The 18,986-nt window shown below is 34.0% G+C and overlaps 1 protein-coding gene across 1 annotated transcript in view; it reads right to left on the bottom strand.

Moving 5' to 3' along the window:
* LOC119837549 (nuclear factor interleukin-3-regulated protein-like) overlaps nt 1-8,612 on the bottom strand; it is an 11,155-nt gene extending 2,543 nt beyond the window's left edge. Inside the window, exons 1-2 of the mRNA XM_038363156.1 lie at nt 8,332-8,612; nt 4-641 (exon numbers count right to left, since the gene is read on the bottom strand). Coding sequence (XP_038219084.1) covers nt 4-596 — 593 coding nt within the window. The 5' untranslated portion in view covers nt 597-641; nt 8,332-8,612. The remainder of the gene's footprint in view (nt 1-3; nt 642-8,331) is intronic.
* Nucleotides 8,613-18,986: the final 10,374 nt, after the last annotated feature.

Genomic DNA, 18,986 nt, shown 5'->3' with positions numbered 1-18,986 from the left:
TGTGGTGGTGGGGATGGGGGAGACGCTGGGGGAATCGGGGGAGGTGGGGGTGGCGCAGGCGGGAATAGGGCATTGCTGGTCAGTTTACTCCTTTTAGTTACACATAGGACTTGATCACACGTCGGTAATGTGGCTAAGACTTGGTCGATGCTGATGAGTGTTTCTCCACAGATTCCGTATTTTTCTTTAATGGCGTCTAATTGCGCTTTAAGCACATGGTTTTCCTTTGAGAGTTCAACGACGCGTTGTTCGAGGACCATGTCATTGAAGCGGCGTTTTTCCCGGGAACGCTTGGCGGCTTCATTGTTTCGCCGCCTGCGGTCCCAGTAGCCGTCGTCCTTTTTGCTGTCAGGAATGAATTCGCGTTGCTTGCGTTGCCCGAAGAATTCTTTCCTTTTGGAGAATTCAAAGGAGTTTCCGAATTCGTGGTGCTCAGCTGATCCGTTGGATGAAGGGGATTGGTCCATTGGGAAATGCGGTGACACAGAAAGGCGGGCCCGCGGTGGCGGTGGCACGCGCTGGGGGCTCGGTGCGGGGCCCAGGGCGGGGCCTCCGCCCAGCAGCTGCTGCTGGCTCAATATAAACTCGGCGACCATGTTTCGGCGGACGACGTTGGGTCCGCACGAATCTTCAATGTGGTTCTGTAACAAAAGAAATATTACGTTAGTGAAATCATTTGCAATTTTCTTTGCACATAATGCTTGCAAACATTCTGTCGCAAGTTCCCGCGTTACTTTACACGTGGATTTTGTGAAACTACGTTACGACATTCGTATTTTTTCCCTCCCTTCATGTTATAACGCGTTAATAATGTTTCCTAACCTCTTGGCATATTACACGATGCATTTTGAGGTCGCACAGGATACTGTTACGAAAGCGCTTCCATTAAAAGAAAATTGATTAAAATTTTTAATTAATTACCGAGTTTTACAATAGCACTATTAAACGGATACGACGCGAAATGAACAAATGCCATGCCCGCTAGCATGTGACCGATGTCGACTCAGTGCTTTATTAACGATATTTTAAAAATAATATTGATATTTCGCAATCAGCTCACGTTGACCGCGGCGTGGCCTGAAACGCCTGGCCAGCAATTTTATTATTTTAATAATCCCGCATTGATCGGACGGTGTCGATAACCTCTGCGCGACACCCTAATTTAATATCACTTACGTAAACCCGCCTATTTCTGAACGATATCGTTTAGCCAAATGTGCATCGACAGGAAGTGCAGCGAAAAATAGTTTAATTGCCTCGTTATCAACCGTTTATCGACAACAATGGGAGATTCTTTCCTAAGTGCCTATTGTGGTGAAACCATAAATTAGTCCATTTCTTTTTTCCGCGTCGTTTTAACGGAAAAAAGAGCAGAGTTGATCACGTTACAGCGCACGCGGCGGTGTGGGAGACAACGTGAGAGTCCTTTCTAAATCTGAAATTATGCTTTTCAAGAGCATTTTGCATGTAATTTTAACTATGCGGTGTCTGGGAACACGTGCCGCCGGCGATTATACGAGATTATTCACATTTTAAATCAATATGAAATTCGAAAAAGATCATTAGAGCCCCGCTAGAGATTTTTAAGATGTTTTGAGCGTTATCGCTGCATCTTGACGACTTTACATAACCATTTCCTATTCCGATTGGGTTTTTCATGTAAATGGAGTTTTGTGACGCGAAACTTTATATTATTTTAAGTGGATATGAAATTAAGAGAAATTTAACACTTACAAATTTGTTTTTTCGACTACAGTTATGCTACAAACATGTGTTAGTTATATCCGTGATAGTTGCATAAAGATTATCTTTATCGAAGTTCAAAGTATCGTTTTTCATATCTTAATCGAATATATTTTTGATATCTTTGACTGTGTATAATTAAATTAAAATATTTAAATAATAAAAATAGTGTTACGCGCCAAACGAGTTACGGAGAGTCGTGTCAGTAGGACGGCCTAGATTGGAACCCGTTACCATAACTGTTCGATTACAAACCACTCTAATTGTATCGTGTCACCGACCATTTATTCAGCGGTATTGTGTGGGATCATTATACTGCAAAATGGTATTAAAGTTTGCAATCATTTATTCTGATGGGTGATTGTGATATACTTTTTTCGAGACCGTAAACAGATTTAATGTTTAGCGAAAATATATCATAAACATCAGTATTACTTCATTTCTACTGTAAAATTGCTTTGCACTATATTTTTGTATGAAAAGTTGCGGACGAATTCGGTATTTGGTAGTTAAAATAGGACAATAGACCCAGTAAGTGCATCGGATAATACAGTTTGAGCTGAATCACTTACATCAGCCCGTTATACAGATGTTCTCATAAATACAGTTAAAATCATGACTATATGAATTCTTTATTCGACCGCCCACGCGCGCTTTATAGGTACCTTTTCTAGAACTATTACATCTTAATAAATCTATTCAGACATATTTTTTAGTCCGTAGTAAAATAGTCTGATTTGACGTTTTTTTTCTATTCATAATCTGCGTCAATTACACGTCAGTATACATTGAATTCATACGCAAATATTAACCTTTTCTAAGTATACATTACGCAAAGTTATGTACATATGTAAACAGTAATAATAACAGTTGAATATTGATAGAAATAGCCATAAATCCTCAACATTTATATGATAAAGTGAATAATTTTGTAATAACGCTACGAGTGTCCGTTACTTGCCGGTTCAAAGCGAACAGTTAAAACTGCGGTTAGCGTCTAGTTAACTTGGGAATATTGATCGTGTTAACTCAATTGTTTAATTATTTTTCTAACCATACTTACAAATTGCAACATATATCGCTATAGTACAAATTATAGCTGATCTAGTTAGCAATAAAATGTATTGCTATACAGCGATTTTTTCACACAAACACCTGGTTGAATTTAAGAGTGTTATAAAGATAAAGTTGTGTAAATATAATAATCACGCAGTGATATACCGAGGAATGTGACGAAACGGCATATCTCGGAATTTTTAGATGCGACCGTTACGTAATTATTATCGTACATTTGGGTGCTAAGATACCAATACTGTTAGCTCGCTATGCTGAACAGTTATCGCTAATCATCTACTTTCTTTAAACCGTTACCCAAAAATGGGACCGTACGGTACATTGATACTTTTTACGTTCATCTGCTGACTAAAACACGTAATACTGTTATGAGTGGTTTCGTCATTCAAGAGTCAAGGTTGGGTTGGGCAACTGTCAGATGCCTACAGAGTACAGAACGAGTAACGTTACATTTCATTCGTATTAGATCGACACAAGTTATATTTCGAATGCCATATTTCATGACACGGATAGTACGCCCATGACCACGCTCACTGTAAACTTTAAAAAGGCGATTTCATATTGAGTACTAACTCAATATGAAATCGCCTGGCTATAATTTTCGTTACATATAAAAATCCAATGTTTTATATAGCCTTTATTAATTAAACGTGTTTTTCTTAGCACGTGCGTTATAAGTGTGCGCCTTGTGTTAACTGTACACGTGAGGGTAAGAGGCTTTATTATTTACGTTTTTCACACGTTTTTATTATATCTTATTAGACGATAAGACTATTCGTATATTGACCAAAGATCGAGACAGCAAATTAGATTTCATAATTTGAACCTTCCCTAAATATACGATATTTTTCTCAATATTCCAATAGGTCATTGCTCCAAAGTCTCAAACAATATTCAAGCAATTTGCGTAATAGACAAGGTATGTGAAAAATGTGGCCTTATTTGAATCAAATATGAACAGTGATAAGCTATCAGAATTTCGTAATTGTATCAGTGAGTCAGAGCGGTAACAAATATTGATAAGGATAATTGGTTCAAGACATTTTTAATGTATTATGTAAACTTTAATTGCGTCTTTGTCGTCTACGGGACAAATATTTTTAAATGAAATACTGAGAAAATTGCGTCAACTTTATTTTGGAGTTAGAAAATTATTTATTACTATTTTGTTTTGCTAATTTTATGAGGCAATAAAGATTTCGGATATAATATAAAGTATACAAATAGAATAGAAAGTAACTAAAGGGCATTCTAAATACCTAGAGTATAATTTATACTTTTACAGGTACCACATGATTCCAAAAATCGACCTACAATACAAAACCTAAAATGATTGTGAAATATGTATAGCGTTAATGATGTCATACTTATATTAAGTTATTTATTGTTTCGATAAACTTGCAATTGACTTGTTATTGTCGATGTATTTTTAATGAAGAAAATTTACTACATTATTGTAAACAATAAAAAAAAAACAATCGTGACTTTGACAGCGATATTCCCGCGCAAGCGATGCGCGGCACAGATAGCACAAAATTTTGCTATTTGCGCGCCAGCTGATTGAATTGCAGGATCACATCGCTTCCTTGCTTGTAAAGCCACCGTGCATGACCTCACGGGCGTGATTGTCCTGGCTCACACGTGATGAGTGCGGGTTGGTCACGCGGCAAACAACACGTGCCAATCTTGAACCTCACGTTGGTGCTTGCGTAACACTTCCAAGCACGTTTACTCTTCTTCAAACCGTTATATAAACTGCAACGTGATTCGCCAACGTGAAAACTAATTATTCCTGCTGACACGACACGCCCTTGACCGTTAGATGAGTTAATTTAAGAATGACCAACTTATTCTGCTATAAATATTTATAAACTTTCTTATTTCTATTCGAGTTTCTTATTATTCGTTTAGGTCTTTATTTAAAACGAGGAAGTTCATATTTTATATTGCATTACTCAAACAATTAAAAAAGAATATACAAACAAATAAACGTTAATACCGTTGACCTCAAACGGCAAAACTAATTGCGGTGCGCTCTTGACCTTCTAATAAGACTCATAGACAATATCAGCCATCTTGGAAAAAGTAGAGAAAGTAGTACAACGGTAACTTTCCACACGCTCACCGCCTGTTGCGCGGGAAGTGGGCCGACAGCCATCTTTGATTTAACATTTTACCAACATAACAGGCAGTATGTGTCAGGAGATATCAGTCTTTGGCGCCGTGATCACTTTGATTGTAACTAGCCAAGTTCTATTTGAAATGTTTATAAAACAATGACGTTGAAATTATGTTTTGTCTTCGGTGTCGCGTAGAAGTCATCAAGGTAAATCCTTGCGGTCGCATTGTTTATTTTCACCCCGAGGATTCTGGCGGAAGGTCGCAGTTTCTGGACGTGTTTCAAGCATTTTTCCAAGACACATAAGTACTTGACCGATTTTCGCATTCGCACTCAGAGTAACACCCAATTAAAGTACGGGCTATTTCGAATCGGCCTCACACCCCGATAATGGTTTGGTGTCAAGGTCCCGTTTCGTAACTTCTGGTGATAAACGGCCAATGTAAAATGTGTCAAGGTTGTTCCGTTTTTCTGGGATTTCCCTATCTGATAAAAAAATAATCTTTGAATAAATACTCAGTGTTTGTATGCGATACAAACCGGTAAGACCTACTTTGCTGGCCTTGTTCTATACAGCTAATTGCTACATTATTAAGAATCACTTAACCTATTTCAGTGCTCTAGATTCTACTAATTTACCTACCGAAACGCTGTCCGTAAATAGGCTTACGTAATTTCTTTCAATTTCAAGATAATAGTGTCGCTTGATAACCTATATTAAGAAATCTATTCTTTATTTTCACGATCATGTAACGAATACAGTAGTTTGAGCAAACTGGTTCAGTCTCAGCATGAGTCATGGGATTACCCCATAGTAATTCTTCGTAGTATTATGGTGAGATTATCGGAAGCGTCATAAAATTAATAGACGACAAGCCTTCGAGGAAAGTCATTGCTCTCAATGCAGTGATAAATCTGAACACTTGTGGAGCAAGAAATGCGGATATACCTACAGAGCAATCGACACCCAGGGTCAACACTAATATTAGCTCTAAACTCTAAAGCAATCGATATGACAGTCACAAATCACCTTGATAAATTTTTCGGTGCTCTCATTGTTACGTCAGTATGTTCTAATTTAGTCGGACGCAGAAATTTAGGACCTCAGTAATAACGTCATATAGTGATCCACTTACTCGCAATTGGTTGTGCCTTCACGTGTACTTCGTAAGTAGGTTAGAGTTACGCGAGCGGGCGAGATAAAAAAAATAGGTCAAGTTATCTTTGGTTGTCCTCGCGCCGATGAAATTATCGTCCGTTGTTATTGCGTATAAAATCGTTTTACGTAAGAGAAATTTATTGTACATATACAAATGTTTTCTAGGCCGATTAGATTAGCTCGAGACATCTTTCTAGATCAAGTATGTTCGGCGCAATTTGGACAAAGCCGTTTGTTGCGCATTTCGCATACTCATTTCCTAATATTTGTGTTTTGCACAAAGCAATTCTATTTTTAATTATTATTAGGAAGCGTGCTGTACGTATGATTTCATCGCATGACTCTGAATGCATGTACTCAGTCAGGGTCAGTTGCCAGGGTTATAATCCTTACACGATCGTTCATATAATGGGAATTAAAATTCATAACTATGCGAGTCATGATGCACGATTAACCAAATGCATGCGGGTACGACCTTAACTTGTAATACCTTCCGGACGACCTTGCGGTTCACTTCCTTTATTACATCATTTATTATCTATTAAAATGGGATAAATAGATACTTTCTAGTTTATAGAAATTTTAATGATTTCAATTATATCATAGAGAGGATAGGCTACTGAATATTTCGTGGTCGTGTTGTATCTGGTAAACTCAAATAACTGTTTGTTTGTAGTTACGACACAGTTGTAAGCGCTACAGACTACAGTTCTCATAATATAGATATCGGCTTGCAATGGGTTGCGCAACAACGCCCTAGGGACGTTGCGTCATACATAGATACAACGGAGTGACCTTTATGCGATCGATTCAACGGTCTCGTGTTCCGACGATTGTTTGAATAGTCTTTACTGGGAAACGGTATATTTAGCGCTGGAGGAAACTACCTGAGCGGCTGTATAAGAAATTTGGCATGAGAACCTAAGAGTACTTGGAAACGGTGACGTGAACTCTAGATGTAGTGTTGTGCTAAATATCTCATTTCAGATGAAATAAGCGATGGATTTTGTACAGTTTTGTAAACAGCAGAGAAACACATAGACGGGTTGTTTCCGCACATCCGTAGGCGAATGCACGCCGGATTGGAACCTTGAACCAGTTGTGTAAGCGCTTACAATGGCTTACGAGTTACGACAGCGGTGCCAGGCGCCGTTTACGACATCGCACTAGTTACTAGCATAATCCATCAATTAACACTGAGATTTGACTGGCCAATTTTATTTTCATAAACATAAATATATAAGCAATAAAAAATAATTTTGCGGTTTATTTTACCGTGAAAATAAACGAAAAGAAATGATTCTTATTAGCTAGTTAATTTGTAAAATGTAGATTTGTACTTAAAAAAACTTAATTGAGTGAAATTATAAAATTCAGACCTATCGCGAGAAATGTCTAGATTAAATCGAAGTCTAGCCATGAAATGTAGGCAGGTGACATAATACACGATAAGAGAAAATTATCTGATTATAAATGCGCAAAAATAAGGCGAATCGAAAACAAAGGAATTATCGCGATAATGGAAACAAAAGGCATGCATGGTGAAGATACAATTTTTAAAGCAGAAAATGTAAACAGTGATAAAGAGTGCAATCGAGGAAGTTATCATAAAAACAAAAAACAACGAAGGACAAAAGGAAGTTCAATATTCGTAGAGAATGCGTATAAAGATGATTTAAGCGAAGACTTGGCACGAATCTCTGCAAGCATGAGTAAACAAAATTCGACGCAAGATGTCAATGACATTACAAAAACAATTCTATGGAAGCGATAAAGCAATTTCCTAACTGACTCACCTCATTTGTTAGTCATTGATTTAAATTAATGTGAAACAGATCAGAAAATTTTATCCATTTATTTATATGCTGCAAGATCTGAATTGCGCATTTGGGCGGGAAAACTTTCTTTTTCCGATTGTTTTAAATTTCAATTTGATTCCAATTGAACAGGTATTTTAAATGAGTTTAAAAAGTTTTGTCTCGACCTATCTATTTTTTTATATATTTTCTTTTTTTATGAAAATATATTTTATATGAATTATATAATATATTTTCACCGAAACATATTATTTAATAAATACAACGATTACTATATCCAAACACACCGGCGAAATAAACACTTAACATTTATGTTTCCTATTAGACATTTTCCAGACTTCAAAAATAAAAATAAAAATTGGCACGCCAAATCATATCAAAATATAAAATTCTAAGAGAAAAAGGCAAAAAATACTTACAAAAATATTTGCGGTAATTTTGTAGTCCTTATCCGGAATTATCCAAATAGAGGGAACAATGTCATAGTTTCACTAAAACAGCAAAACACAGAAACGTCTTCTGAATTGTTTATAGTACTTAAAATTTAACAATAATGTTATACACTCCCACTTATCACGTCCCAAATGATTTTGTCACTATCACAATGTTATGACGAAATATTCACTGCGAATGCGTATTACTCTAGTCAGTTGGACACGTCTATCTTCAACGAAGTCTAGAGTGAGACTAAATTTTGTAGTGGGGTCGGCCGACTCACGGTCTGCACCGCGCACACACCCGCATTTTGCGCGTGTGCTGGTGTACTGTGAATGTGTGTGTGGGTGTAGTGGTGTGCGTGATATTTACGTAACTTGCTTGACTGTGTGTAATCGACAGTCGGCGCTATTGAGTCAATGTAGTGTCCGATTTTTTTTAGCTAATTCGCGATTGAGTCATTTATTTGTGGCGTTTTTGTACCTCTACGAAATCAATCGATTGATAAGCGTTTAACAATGGCGTAATGAATTTAATCGAGTATGTGCAAATTTTAAGCCAAGATTTGCGTTAGTTCTATTTTTTGGTGTACGTAATCTGTACACGGTATAATGGTTTTGTTGTAAGTGTCAAATTTTGAAATGTATCGTGACGCAAAACTGAAAACTTACCGAATAAATCGATTGTTATGGTTTCTGAACTAAATCTAGATTCATGTACTTTTATTAAATAATGAGGATTTCGTGTGAAATATAGGTTATTATTCTTTAATTTTATTTATTAAAAATAATAATAAATCACATAAAAACGGCCTTTTGGTCAATTTGCTACGAGAGTTATTTTCTAATGAACGTTTAAAATGTTGATCATTTTTTATACAAATATAAAGATAATATAATACTTAACAACTTTATTACTGAACTATAATAACATTATGCATATTGTATTTGATAAAACATAAATACCTCAATAATCGTAATCATAATATGTTATAAAGATATAAATTAAAAGTTAATAATAGACATTATTCAATATTTTAATTTTCCTCACAGGATTCTCGTTACCACATCCACTTAAGAGCATAATTTCACATAACTAGTCGTGGCTCTCGGCTTTCACTGCTTCCATATTTTAATATGGAAAATTTTCTGCTGTTTCAGCGGCTAATGTTTTCTGAAGTTGTTCATTAGGGGTTGATTTTATATCTGTTGATACAGTTTTATAATCCTAAAATAAAGCACAGATAGTATACAAAGAAATCACTATTACAAAATTATATCCATCATTATTAAATTGGCAAATTTAAATTTATGTTTATTTTTTCAATATATGTTTTCTATAAATATAACGTAAACCAATTCAAAAATGTAAATAAAGACATATATTAAAATTTATCAAAATTTCATCTTATCAAGCAGTTCTATTTTATGTGCTGTATCGGACAGACACATATTCCCGAAACACAGCTTTATTAGGTGTCTGGGGTCCAAATTTATGTAATGTTAATCTTGTTCAATAAATGATTATATTTCATTATTTATTTTTGTTCAGAAATTCCTAAAGGACTTTCTTATATTGAACATATCATGTACTAATATTACAAAGAGGAAACTTTAGTATTTTTGTATGTATAAAACGCTTAAAAACCGCTTCATCGATTTTTAAATATTCTTTCGCCATTCGTAAGCTGCATCTTCACTGAGTGACAAAGGCTATAATGTACCACGGGAGCGAACATCTAGTAACTAATATTTAGAATCATTCATGTTTGTAAGTTTTCAAACAACAGCAACTAGACCGATTTCAATTTTTTTTTTATGTATTTACCCCAACACGAATAAAGCCGGGGCCACGGATAGTTATTTATATCTAAGTACAAACTCAAACTCAAACTTTTATTTATTCAATTAGTCTCCTCATAGAAACAATTAAATTGGTAACAAATACCTAGGTTCTTTCTGCGTTTAATTATGCAGCGAAAACAGTATCTGCTTAGTTTTTAATATCAGTGTTAAAAATACTTAGAAAATACCATCGGTTTCTTATAAATAGCTCTTACGTCATTAGTAATCGACTTTTATTCGATATAATTAGTTTTCAATAGCGATTCTCTGCAAACGAGCTAAGAAATAATGCGGAAATTTATTATTAACTTTCAATGATCATTGTATTGATTATTTACTCATTTACCTTCTATTTACGTTTCGTGTTAACATTGGTCAAGAACTATTTGGTGTTGCAAAAGGAAAAGTTGCGGAGGATTCGCAAAAACTAGCCATGGTACTTATAATAACAATAGGGTCTGGCAACAAAAGAATTTAGCAACGAGTATGAATTAAAAATTGAAAAAATACCCAGCGTGACGATGGTGCGTTTGAAATTTATCAAGTTCAGAACTCGACTGTTTAAGTTATTAAAACTGCAGTTGAAATATGCATAAATTGTTATGAGTTTTGATGATATAGATGCCACGTTTAAAAATATGGTTTAATTTTATTGAATTTTTTAGGTGTACCCCCTGATTGGAACAAGTAAGTAGGAACATGCATTTTTGAAATTAGTTCAATTATAAAATTGATTTAATATGAAAATAAAATAGCGCGTATACAATTGAACATTTTATATTAATTTCCAGTTTTACAGCATTGAAATGCTTTGCCATACAAGCTGGTGGATATGCTGATGGTAAGCGATCACCATCGCTCTTGAAGATTTGCTATACTAACGTATATTTGTTTGTTTGTCTATCTATTACGTCGTAATGGAGAAATTTTATGATATGATTGTTGTGTCTAACCACAGTGAGGAGTGACATTGGCTACTTTTTACCGCGTCGAAATATGCATGGAAATTCCCAGCATATTTGCTTTGACAACGCGGACGAAGTCGCGGGAGAAAATCTAACACATAACAACGGTAACAATGGATGGAACTTAGACGAAAATAAATACAATTATATAATAAAATGCCTGATGTCAATATGTATTGAAATGTATAAAATAAACTTTACATACATCGCATGGCACCCAAAAGGCAAACTTAATCGCATACAAAATTGTGTCTCAATAAGCAAAATTCAAGTATTTTTCCTTGAATAACATTGAATGTCACGGTCTTACCTGGTCACGTGGAAGTCAAGGGCGTGTCGGCTCGCGTAATACACGGAAATGTTTGAAATAATTGCGTAATAAGGATTATTCATAATGTTTACAACTAAACGGTGCGTATGCCTCAAAGATCACGTTGTTGATTGTTATGTAGCTAGTCTATATTAAATTGCTTGCTTCTTTGTAATTTACGTTGTGCATATCCGATTTTCTTGTGCGATGCATTGAACGATTGTAAATTAGCTGTCTTTAATTTTGAAGTGCGATACATTGAACGATTGTAAATTAGCTATGTTTCATTTTAACTGGGATTTTTTTTCTACTCGTTGCAAGAAGACATCTTTATTTGCCAGTGTCATAGGAAAATTTTGTTAAATAAAAAAAAAAGAAAAAAAAATTTTAACACACACATACATACTCACAACAGATCATACTAGAGAATAACTGCATACAATAAATCAGAAAAGAAGAAAAACAAAAATTTATGGCTAGACTTAGGTATATATTTATGGCTATGATTTTTCTAAATGTGACAGTTTTATGTGGTTTATTTCATTATTAATTTTTTGACTTGAATCTATTTATATAGATGTTTTTTAATACATATACAAAATAAAAAATAACTTAAATTATATTGCAATCACAGAAAGATTTTAAGAATCACTCTTTTTGAAAATAAACGTACGAACATATTTTAAAAACTGTCCTATCTTTTATAGTGGATCAAACTACACTTGGTGTGCAAATTAATTGATTTAAATCGTTTGAATAGTTTAGGAATCCATCGCGGACAAACAATGTGACACGTAATTTATATATAGTAAGATTATGCAATTTGCAGCACAAAACAATACTAAAGTTTGCAGGTGGATTATGGCCTAAGACCTGATAGGAAGCTAGCAATGGTAACTAACATTGGCTGACGATTATCGGGATTATGAAAGAAATAACTCCACTTAAATTTGTAGGTATGTAAGAGAATTTCCGCAACGTATCATTAGAATCGTTTATGAATCAATTCTTTTACTTCATTATTTTACTTGCGTCATAAAATTGCATAAATTAAAAATGTGATCCGTCCGACCATTACGGGCCAATCCAATGACGGCGCTACAGTGACGTATGTCTGACGTTGAGAGTTGGCGGGAAAAGTTACGTCAACAATTAAAAATTTATATCACATTCGGGGAATAGAGATATTTGTCGAAAAAAAAATTATAAATTAAATCATACAGCCGTCATGATGGTTATATGATCTGAAATAATAAACTTAATATTGTATAGAAGAAACATTTGTGATTTGTCTGTAATTTGGTCACACAAAAAGTAATGGACCGATTTCAGAAATTCTTTCACAATTAAAAAGCTGCATATTCACTGACTGGCATAGGCTATATATGTACTGCAGGTGAAGCCTTTTAAACTGTACAATGGATTTTGACGGGGTTTATATGTAGAACAACATATATGAAACTATTCCTAGTTAACGCGTTCGAAGCTTGGCAAAAGCTAGTATATTATAAAGAGTAAGTTGTAAGTTGGTTTGTAGGATATAGTATAGTCTACAACTAATGAACTAATATTATAAGGATTAAAAAATTTAAAGCAGTGGTATTTGGGTAAAAATATAAGTAAGTATTTGTAGTAAAAATATAAGCCCTATTTTTTCCATTACTTTCCTTTATTCCTGTCATCAATCCTTTCTTTATTTCTTTAAAAAGTCGATACAATTTTTAAAGTCTGCAATTGATTTGCAGCGACGTAACACCTCTCCATACGGCCTTACGCCTATGTAAATGTTCACCAGCTACTTTGTCGACATAAAAAGGAACAGACACTTTATGGGGACAACTCCGACAGTCTATCTTTTCATTTATGCGGGCAACGCCGGGGCGGAAGCTAGTAAAGCGCAAAGTCCGAAATGTATCAGATAACTGCAGAGGAATTGTTTCTCGGTGAGACTTGTCTGCTGTCACTCTGATGTACTTATTTTACGGTACTATCCGTACTTATATCTTTTTGATGCGAAATAACTCAGTATATTGAGGTGTTTATTACCAAAAATTTAGCTGACAATGTATTTGTGAAATAAATGATGATGTTCGCTTCCATTCTGCTCGGGTTATTTCGGGATTAAAACTTAAATCTGGCGATATTAAGGAATAATGTTGCTATATGTTGATGAAAGAATTTTCGAAATCTGTTAGTAGTTTTATGAGTTACTTTACCAAAATAAATGAATTTGCAAATATTAAACATAATTTAATTTTTTATCTTAATGTTTAGTTTCTAAAAACTATTCTATAACCTTTCTCAGATCTCAAATTATATTTGTACCCAATTGAATCCATATCGCTTGAACAGTTTAGGCGTCAAGAAAATAAAGACAGACCTACTCTCGCATTTATAATGCTAATAGGGATTTTAAAAGCACTTGTTTTATTTTTATTTTAAAACATTTTTTCAACTTATGAACAAAATATATAACACTGAATAATCGAAATTATTTCCAACCCGCCTGTAGGTTAGCCTTGTACCTTGTTATTCCGCAGTTTTTTTATATTACAACAAAAAATATGTTACGTAAGTTGTTCGTATAAGTAGGTAAGACCTACATAATATAGTGCTTTATGGTTCCATAACATATTATTATTCAATAAAAAAATATGATGGATACAGTCGCAAGTGACGGTTTATATAATAGTTTTTTGTAAATACATGACGTAACTTAATACTGCAGAATGGAAAATATTAAGGATATGTTATTGTACATATGTAAGAAATGGTAAATTGAAGTAATTTCTTCTAAGAAATATTAAAAATCACAACTTAGAAAAGGTTGTATTAAAATTTAATGAGTAAATAGTGGCTATATTAAACAGTGGCTTGTCTTAAATATCTACACGATTTTGGGTAAGCGTGTAGCGCCTGTTATTTGTAGTTATTTGTATGGTACCATTGCATATATTAGTTATAATGACATCACCGAATGGTGACACATTTTGTATTCTATATTTGCAGCTGCGTTTAATACACATATTCACAAATGTCGAATTGATTTGGGCTAATCTCTAATTGTTTTAGTGTAAAATTAATAATTGTCGACATTTTGGTATTTAGAAAATAGAGGTTTTTGTGTTGTGTATGCGGATAAATACAATGTTGATTTTTTATGGACAAATTTTAACAAGTTATTATGATGATTTATTACTGAGATAGGTAGGAGGGGTCACTATATCTCGACCACTTGGACGTTATAAGCCAAGTTTTACTAGTTTTTTCTTATTAAAGACAATTATAACGATACATTTGACAATCTTTTTCATATTATAAATTAACTTAGTTGGTTTGTATGCTAATAGTCAATTGATACACAACCGGTTCCTTGGGAGCTGTATAACCCGTAACGGAGGTCTTAAAGTAACACCAATTCCAGTGTGAGATAGCGATGGCGCTAAGCAACCTACATAGCTCTTTCTTTTCTGCTGCTGCTTTAAGACAGCATGAAGCTCCATAGATATTGATGAAAAATATTGCAGATGTTTTCATCAGGATTTTTCCACAGAATAGGTACCAACATTTTAGTTCGATTCCATGCGCGCTGACAGCACCATGCATGTATATCATTAAAAAATAATCCATCGCTTTTGTTTCGAGTATTTATTTTCGTCCTCACAAAATAAGAAATGCGTAAACACGTTGGGATTCTGACATTTTTAACACGTTCTTTTATGAATAATGTATAAGTCATATCCGACATAATAATTCACGTATGCCATGAATGACAATATAGTGATGGACAAAAACTCGATCAGCATATAGCCTATATTCAAGGGTGTTTGTTGTGACTGTGACAATAAGTATTAATCTATATTTTTAGGTAATGTCTCCTATCACGGACAACAGACAGATGGATAACTTCCTCATGCTGTGTTCCCAAACGGGGACGGCTGAGACCATTAAGAAGAAATCATCTTCCCATTTAAGAGATTCCTATGGGCGAGTTTCCTGCTCAGTTGCTTTCTATAAAATGAAAGAAAAAAATCATGACAACCGTACATAAATATAGGTACTGCTATGATGCTCAGAGGTTAAAGCGTCTGTGTTGAATCAGTCCATGATTACTGACCTATTGTGCATTAGTATTTGAAATTAATCTGAGCTTTTTTTATTAGAGATAGGCAGACGTTTGACCGCTGTCCCACCTGATGGGAAGCGGAGACGCGATCTAAAATTGAATGAATTGACAGCTTCAATTGAATGTGTACGAACCTTAAGGAATACCCCCAAAGAAAAATACAAAGTAACGAATTAAACCTAGTAAAAACTTTTTATTAGGTTCATCATCATCATCATCAGCCCATACAAGTTGGCACTGCTGGGGCACAGGCCTCCTTCAGGGTTCAAGCTATAATTTACCAAGTGTGAGTTGGCAGATTTCACATGTCGTCGAACTTTTTTATTCTTGGAAATGCCGGTTTTCTCATGATGTTTTCCTTCACCGTTTTAAACAGTGTCTGAGCAAAAGTAACAATTTTTAATTAAGTTAGGAAATACATGTAGATATGATTAATTTACTTCATTTAGTTAGATAACATTATTTATTGGAAAAAAAAATTACCGTAGGTACCTCGGGGGAGGTACCCTCCAGATTCTAATATGGGACCAAATGACGTTGTCTATGAAACCCTGTTATGTTAACCCTACCATTTTGGAATTTGGAATTGGTACTGTTTTAATCCTATCCTATCCTACTAATCCTATCCTACTATCCTACTAATATCATAAATGCGAAAGTTTGTACGGATTGGCGTGTGTTTATTGCTCTTTCACACAAAAGCTACTGAACCGATTGCAATGAAATTTGGTATGTAGACAGCTGGACAACTGGAATAACATATAGGCAACTTTTTATCTCGATATTCCTACGGGATACGGACTTACGCGGGTGAAACCGCGGAGCGCAGCTAGTATTATTATAATTTAATGTTTTAACTGTACTCTAATTATTATGAAGTGGGTCTTTGTATTATATTTACAATGAGATAAAAATTATCTAAAAAAAAATCATTAAATAACACCAGAAATGTATTGTAAATAATATAATTATTGCAGAACACGTGTCCATAAACAGTGATGAATTTAGAAGCGAATCTCGTATAATTTTAACCGAACAAAAACGTTTTTATTAGCATTATTCATTAGTTTATCAAAACGTGACCGTCATTTGATGAATTTGATATTAAAAATTTCTGTGGGGTTAAGAAGTTTAATCGAATCCTCCCATTATTGAATTTTCAAGATCCAGCTACAAGCATAAATAAAAATTGGGTTTTAAGAAGTAAACAACTTAAGGTATTATAATAAAAATGTAAAATGCTCAAATCATAATTTTAAGCATGATTTTTAAATACGAAATATATATTTCTTATATTAAATTGAATAGCCATTTTCCTCTCATTCTTTTCCCAATTAATCCCTACTAATCCCTACTAATATTATAAATGCGAAAGTAACTCTGTCTGTCTGTCTGTCTGTTACGCTTTCACGCCTAAACCACTGAACCGATTTTCACAAAATTTGGTATGAAGATAGAACTGAACTTGGGAAAGGACATAGGATACTTTTTATCGCGAAAAAAGGGTAGAAAGGGTTGAAAGAGGGGATGAAAGTTTGTATGAAAGTTCTTTATTGTCAAACCGATTTTGATGAAACTTGGTATGAAGATGGAGCTGAACGTGGGAAAGAACAAAACATACTTTTTAATACGAAGACAATACTCCTTACCACGTCGCGCGATATAAGCGAATTATACGCGGGCGAAGCCGCGGGCGAAAAGCTAGTATATAATATTTTTCGTCAATAAACCCTTTTAAAATTTCACATATACACGTGAACGCTATTTTTGTATCTAAATGACCACACTAATCTTGCTTATGTAACCGAATATTAGTCGATTTATAATACTAGAAACGTGTTGATAACATTAAAATAGATAATATATTAATGAACTAAACTATTTGCTTATCTCAGCCTTCAAAATTGTACGCACCATCAGTGACTCAGTGACAAATTAAACTTACATATTGGTTAAAATAAAATATAGTTAAAAGCAACCAAAAGACACGCTTTTATGATAGAATTAATTTAATTGTCTCATCTGCTCTTATACAGAGTATACGTAAATAAATGATATAATCCTGGCGATCCTAATCATGTCAATAAAAAAAAATTATGAAATTATGGTATGTAATGTTACCGATCCTGGATAAGTGTACGAAGTTTTAATTAAATAAAATTGTTTGTTTAAAGTGGGTCAAAATATAAAAAATAATAAATAAAAGCTCGTTAAAATCAATGCAATCTGAGAATAATTCACTTGGAAATCGGCAAGCATATTTTATCTGTGGTCATATTTTTGACACAGTACTAAATTAAATAAAAAAAACCGTTTTCAAAACCGCTTAGTTTATTTGGATAAATAAACTATGCTAATAGAAAAAAGGATAAAATAACTTCCCAAGTTATTTTTAATTCTATTAATAGGTCTCGCAAAATACATTTATTTCTATTTAAAAATCGATTTCATTATTAATAGTAGGTTAATAGTCAATCAATCAATGAACATTCTGTTTTAAACGATTTTTTTTTTTCAATCTGACACAACCTATGGAACAGCTCTATGGAACTAGAATTTATAACCGGTTAAGTCTAATTTTAAACAGAAGTATAACCGGGATTATCAAGAAGTCGATATATTCCATAAAAATAATAATATCGTATTTAAATAAATTGTTTCCGGTTCGCAGAAATTTACCAACAACAATTAAAAAGTAAACAAACAAAAGGATGTAGGGTTTTACCCTGCCAATTATCGCACAATTAATCACGTTAATTTTCCGAAAATTTTAAGATTAAACTTGGCTATTTGCGGCATATCGTAGTCTAAAATCTAGAATCGCGGTATCTTATCAGTTATGGATTTTTTTAAGAAATTCAAAGAAAATATGACATGATAGTATGTGTCGATATCTTATGATAACATGAACACACCTACTTGATATGATCTCTGTGTCTAAATTCGGTTATACTAGGAGTAGAATAGCTGTAACCCGCGGCGTCATTCGCAAAGTACACGGGTAAGCAGTATCTACTGTACCAAATTTCATAAAAATACGATAAGCTGTATTTGCGTGAAAGTTATGTGGTATGGTAGATACAATGAAAGGGAATTATTTCTAGGTATAAAAGAAAACATCTGAACGTACGAGTAGACTTTTGAATAACATGTCTAGCATGAATAACATTTGTGATCTTTGGTATAGATTAATGGCATGCAACAATGTTGAAATAAAAAAAGAATCGTCAAAATCGATCACCCAATTGCAAAAGGTGCACTTGAACCTTCTTCCAAACATTTTAATTATAACAATAAGGAATTTACTTGTTTACCGTGACTTACTGTAATTATATCGCATTCGCATAGTATTCAAATCATGAGATAAAACCCAATAGTAATGCCGCAGTAATAT

Source organism: Zerene cesonia, chromosome 28 (genome assembly GCF_012273895.1).
Source record: "Zerene cesonia ecotype Mississippi chromosome 28, Zerene_cesonia_1.1, whole genome shotgun sequence".
NCBI classification, from domain to species: domain Eukaryota; kingdom Metazoa; phylum Arthropoda; class Insecta; order Lepidoptera; family Pieridae; genus Zerene; species Zerene cesonia.
This window is presented reverse-complemented; position numbering and strand designations above follow the sequence as displayed.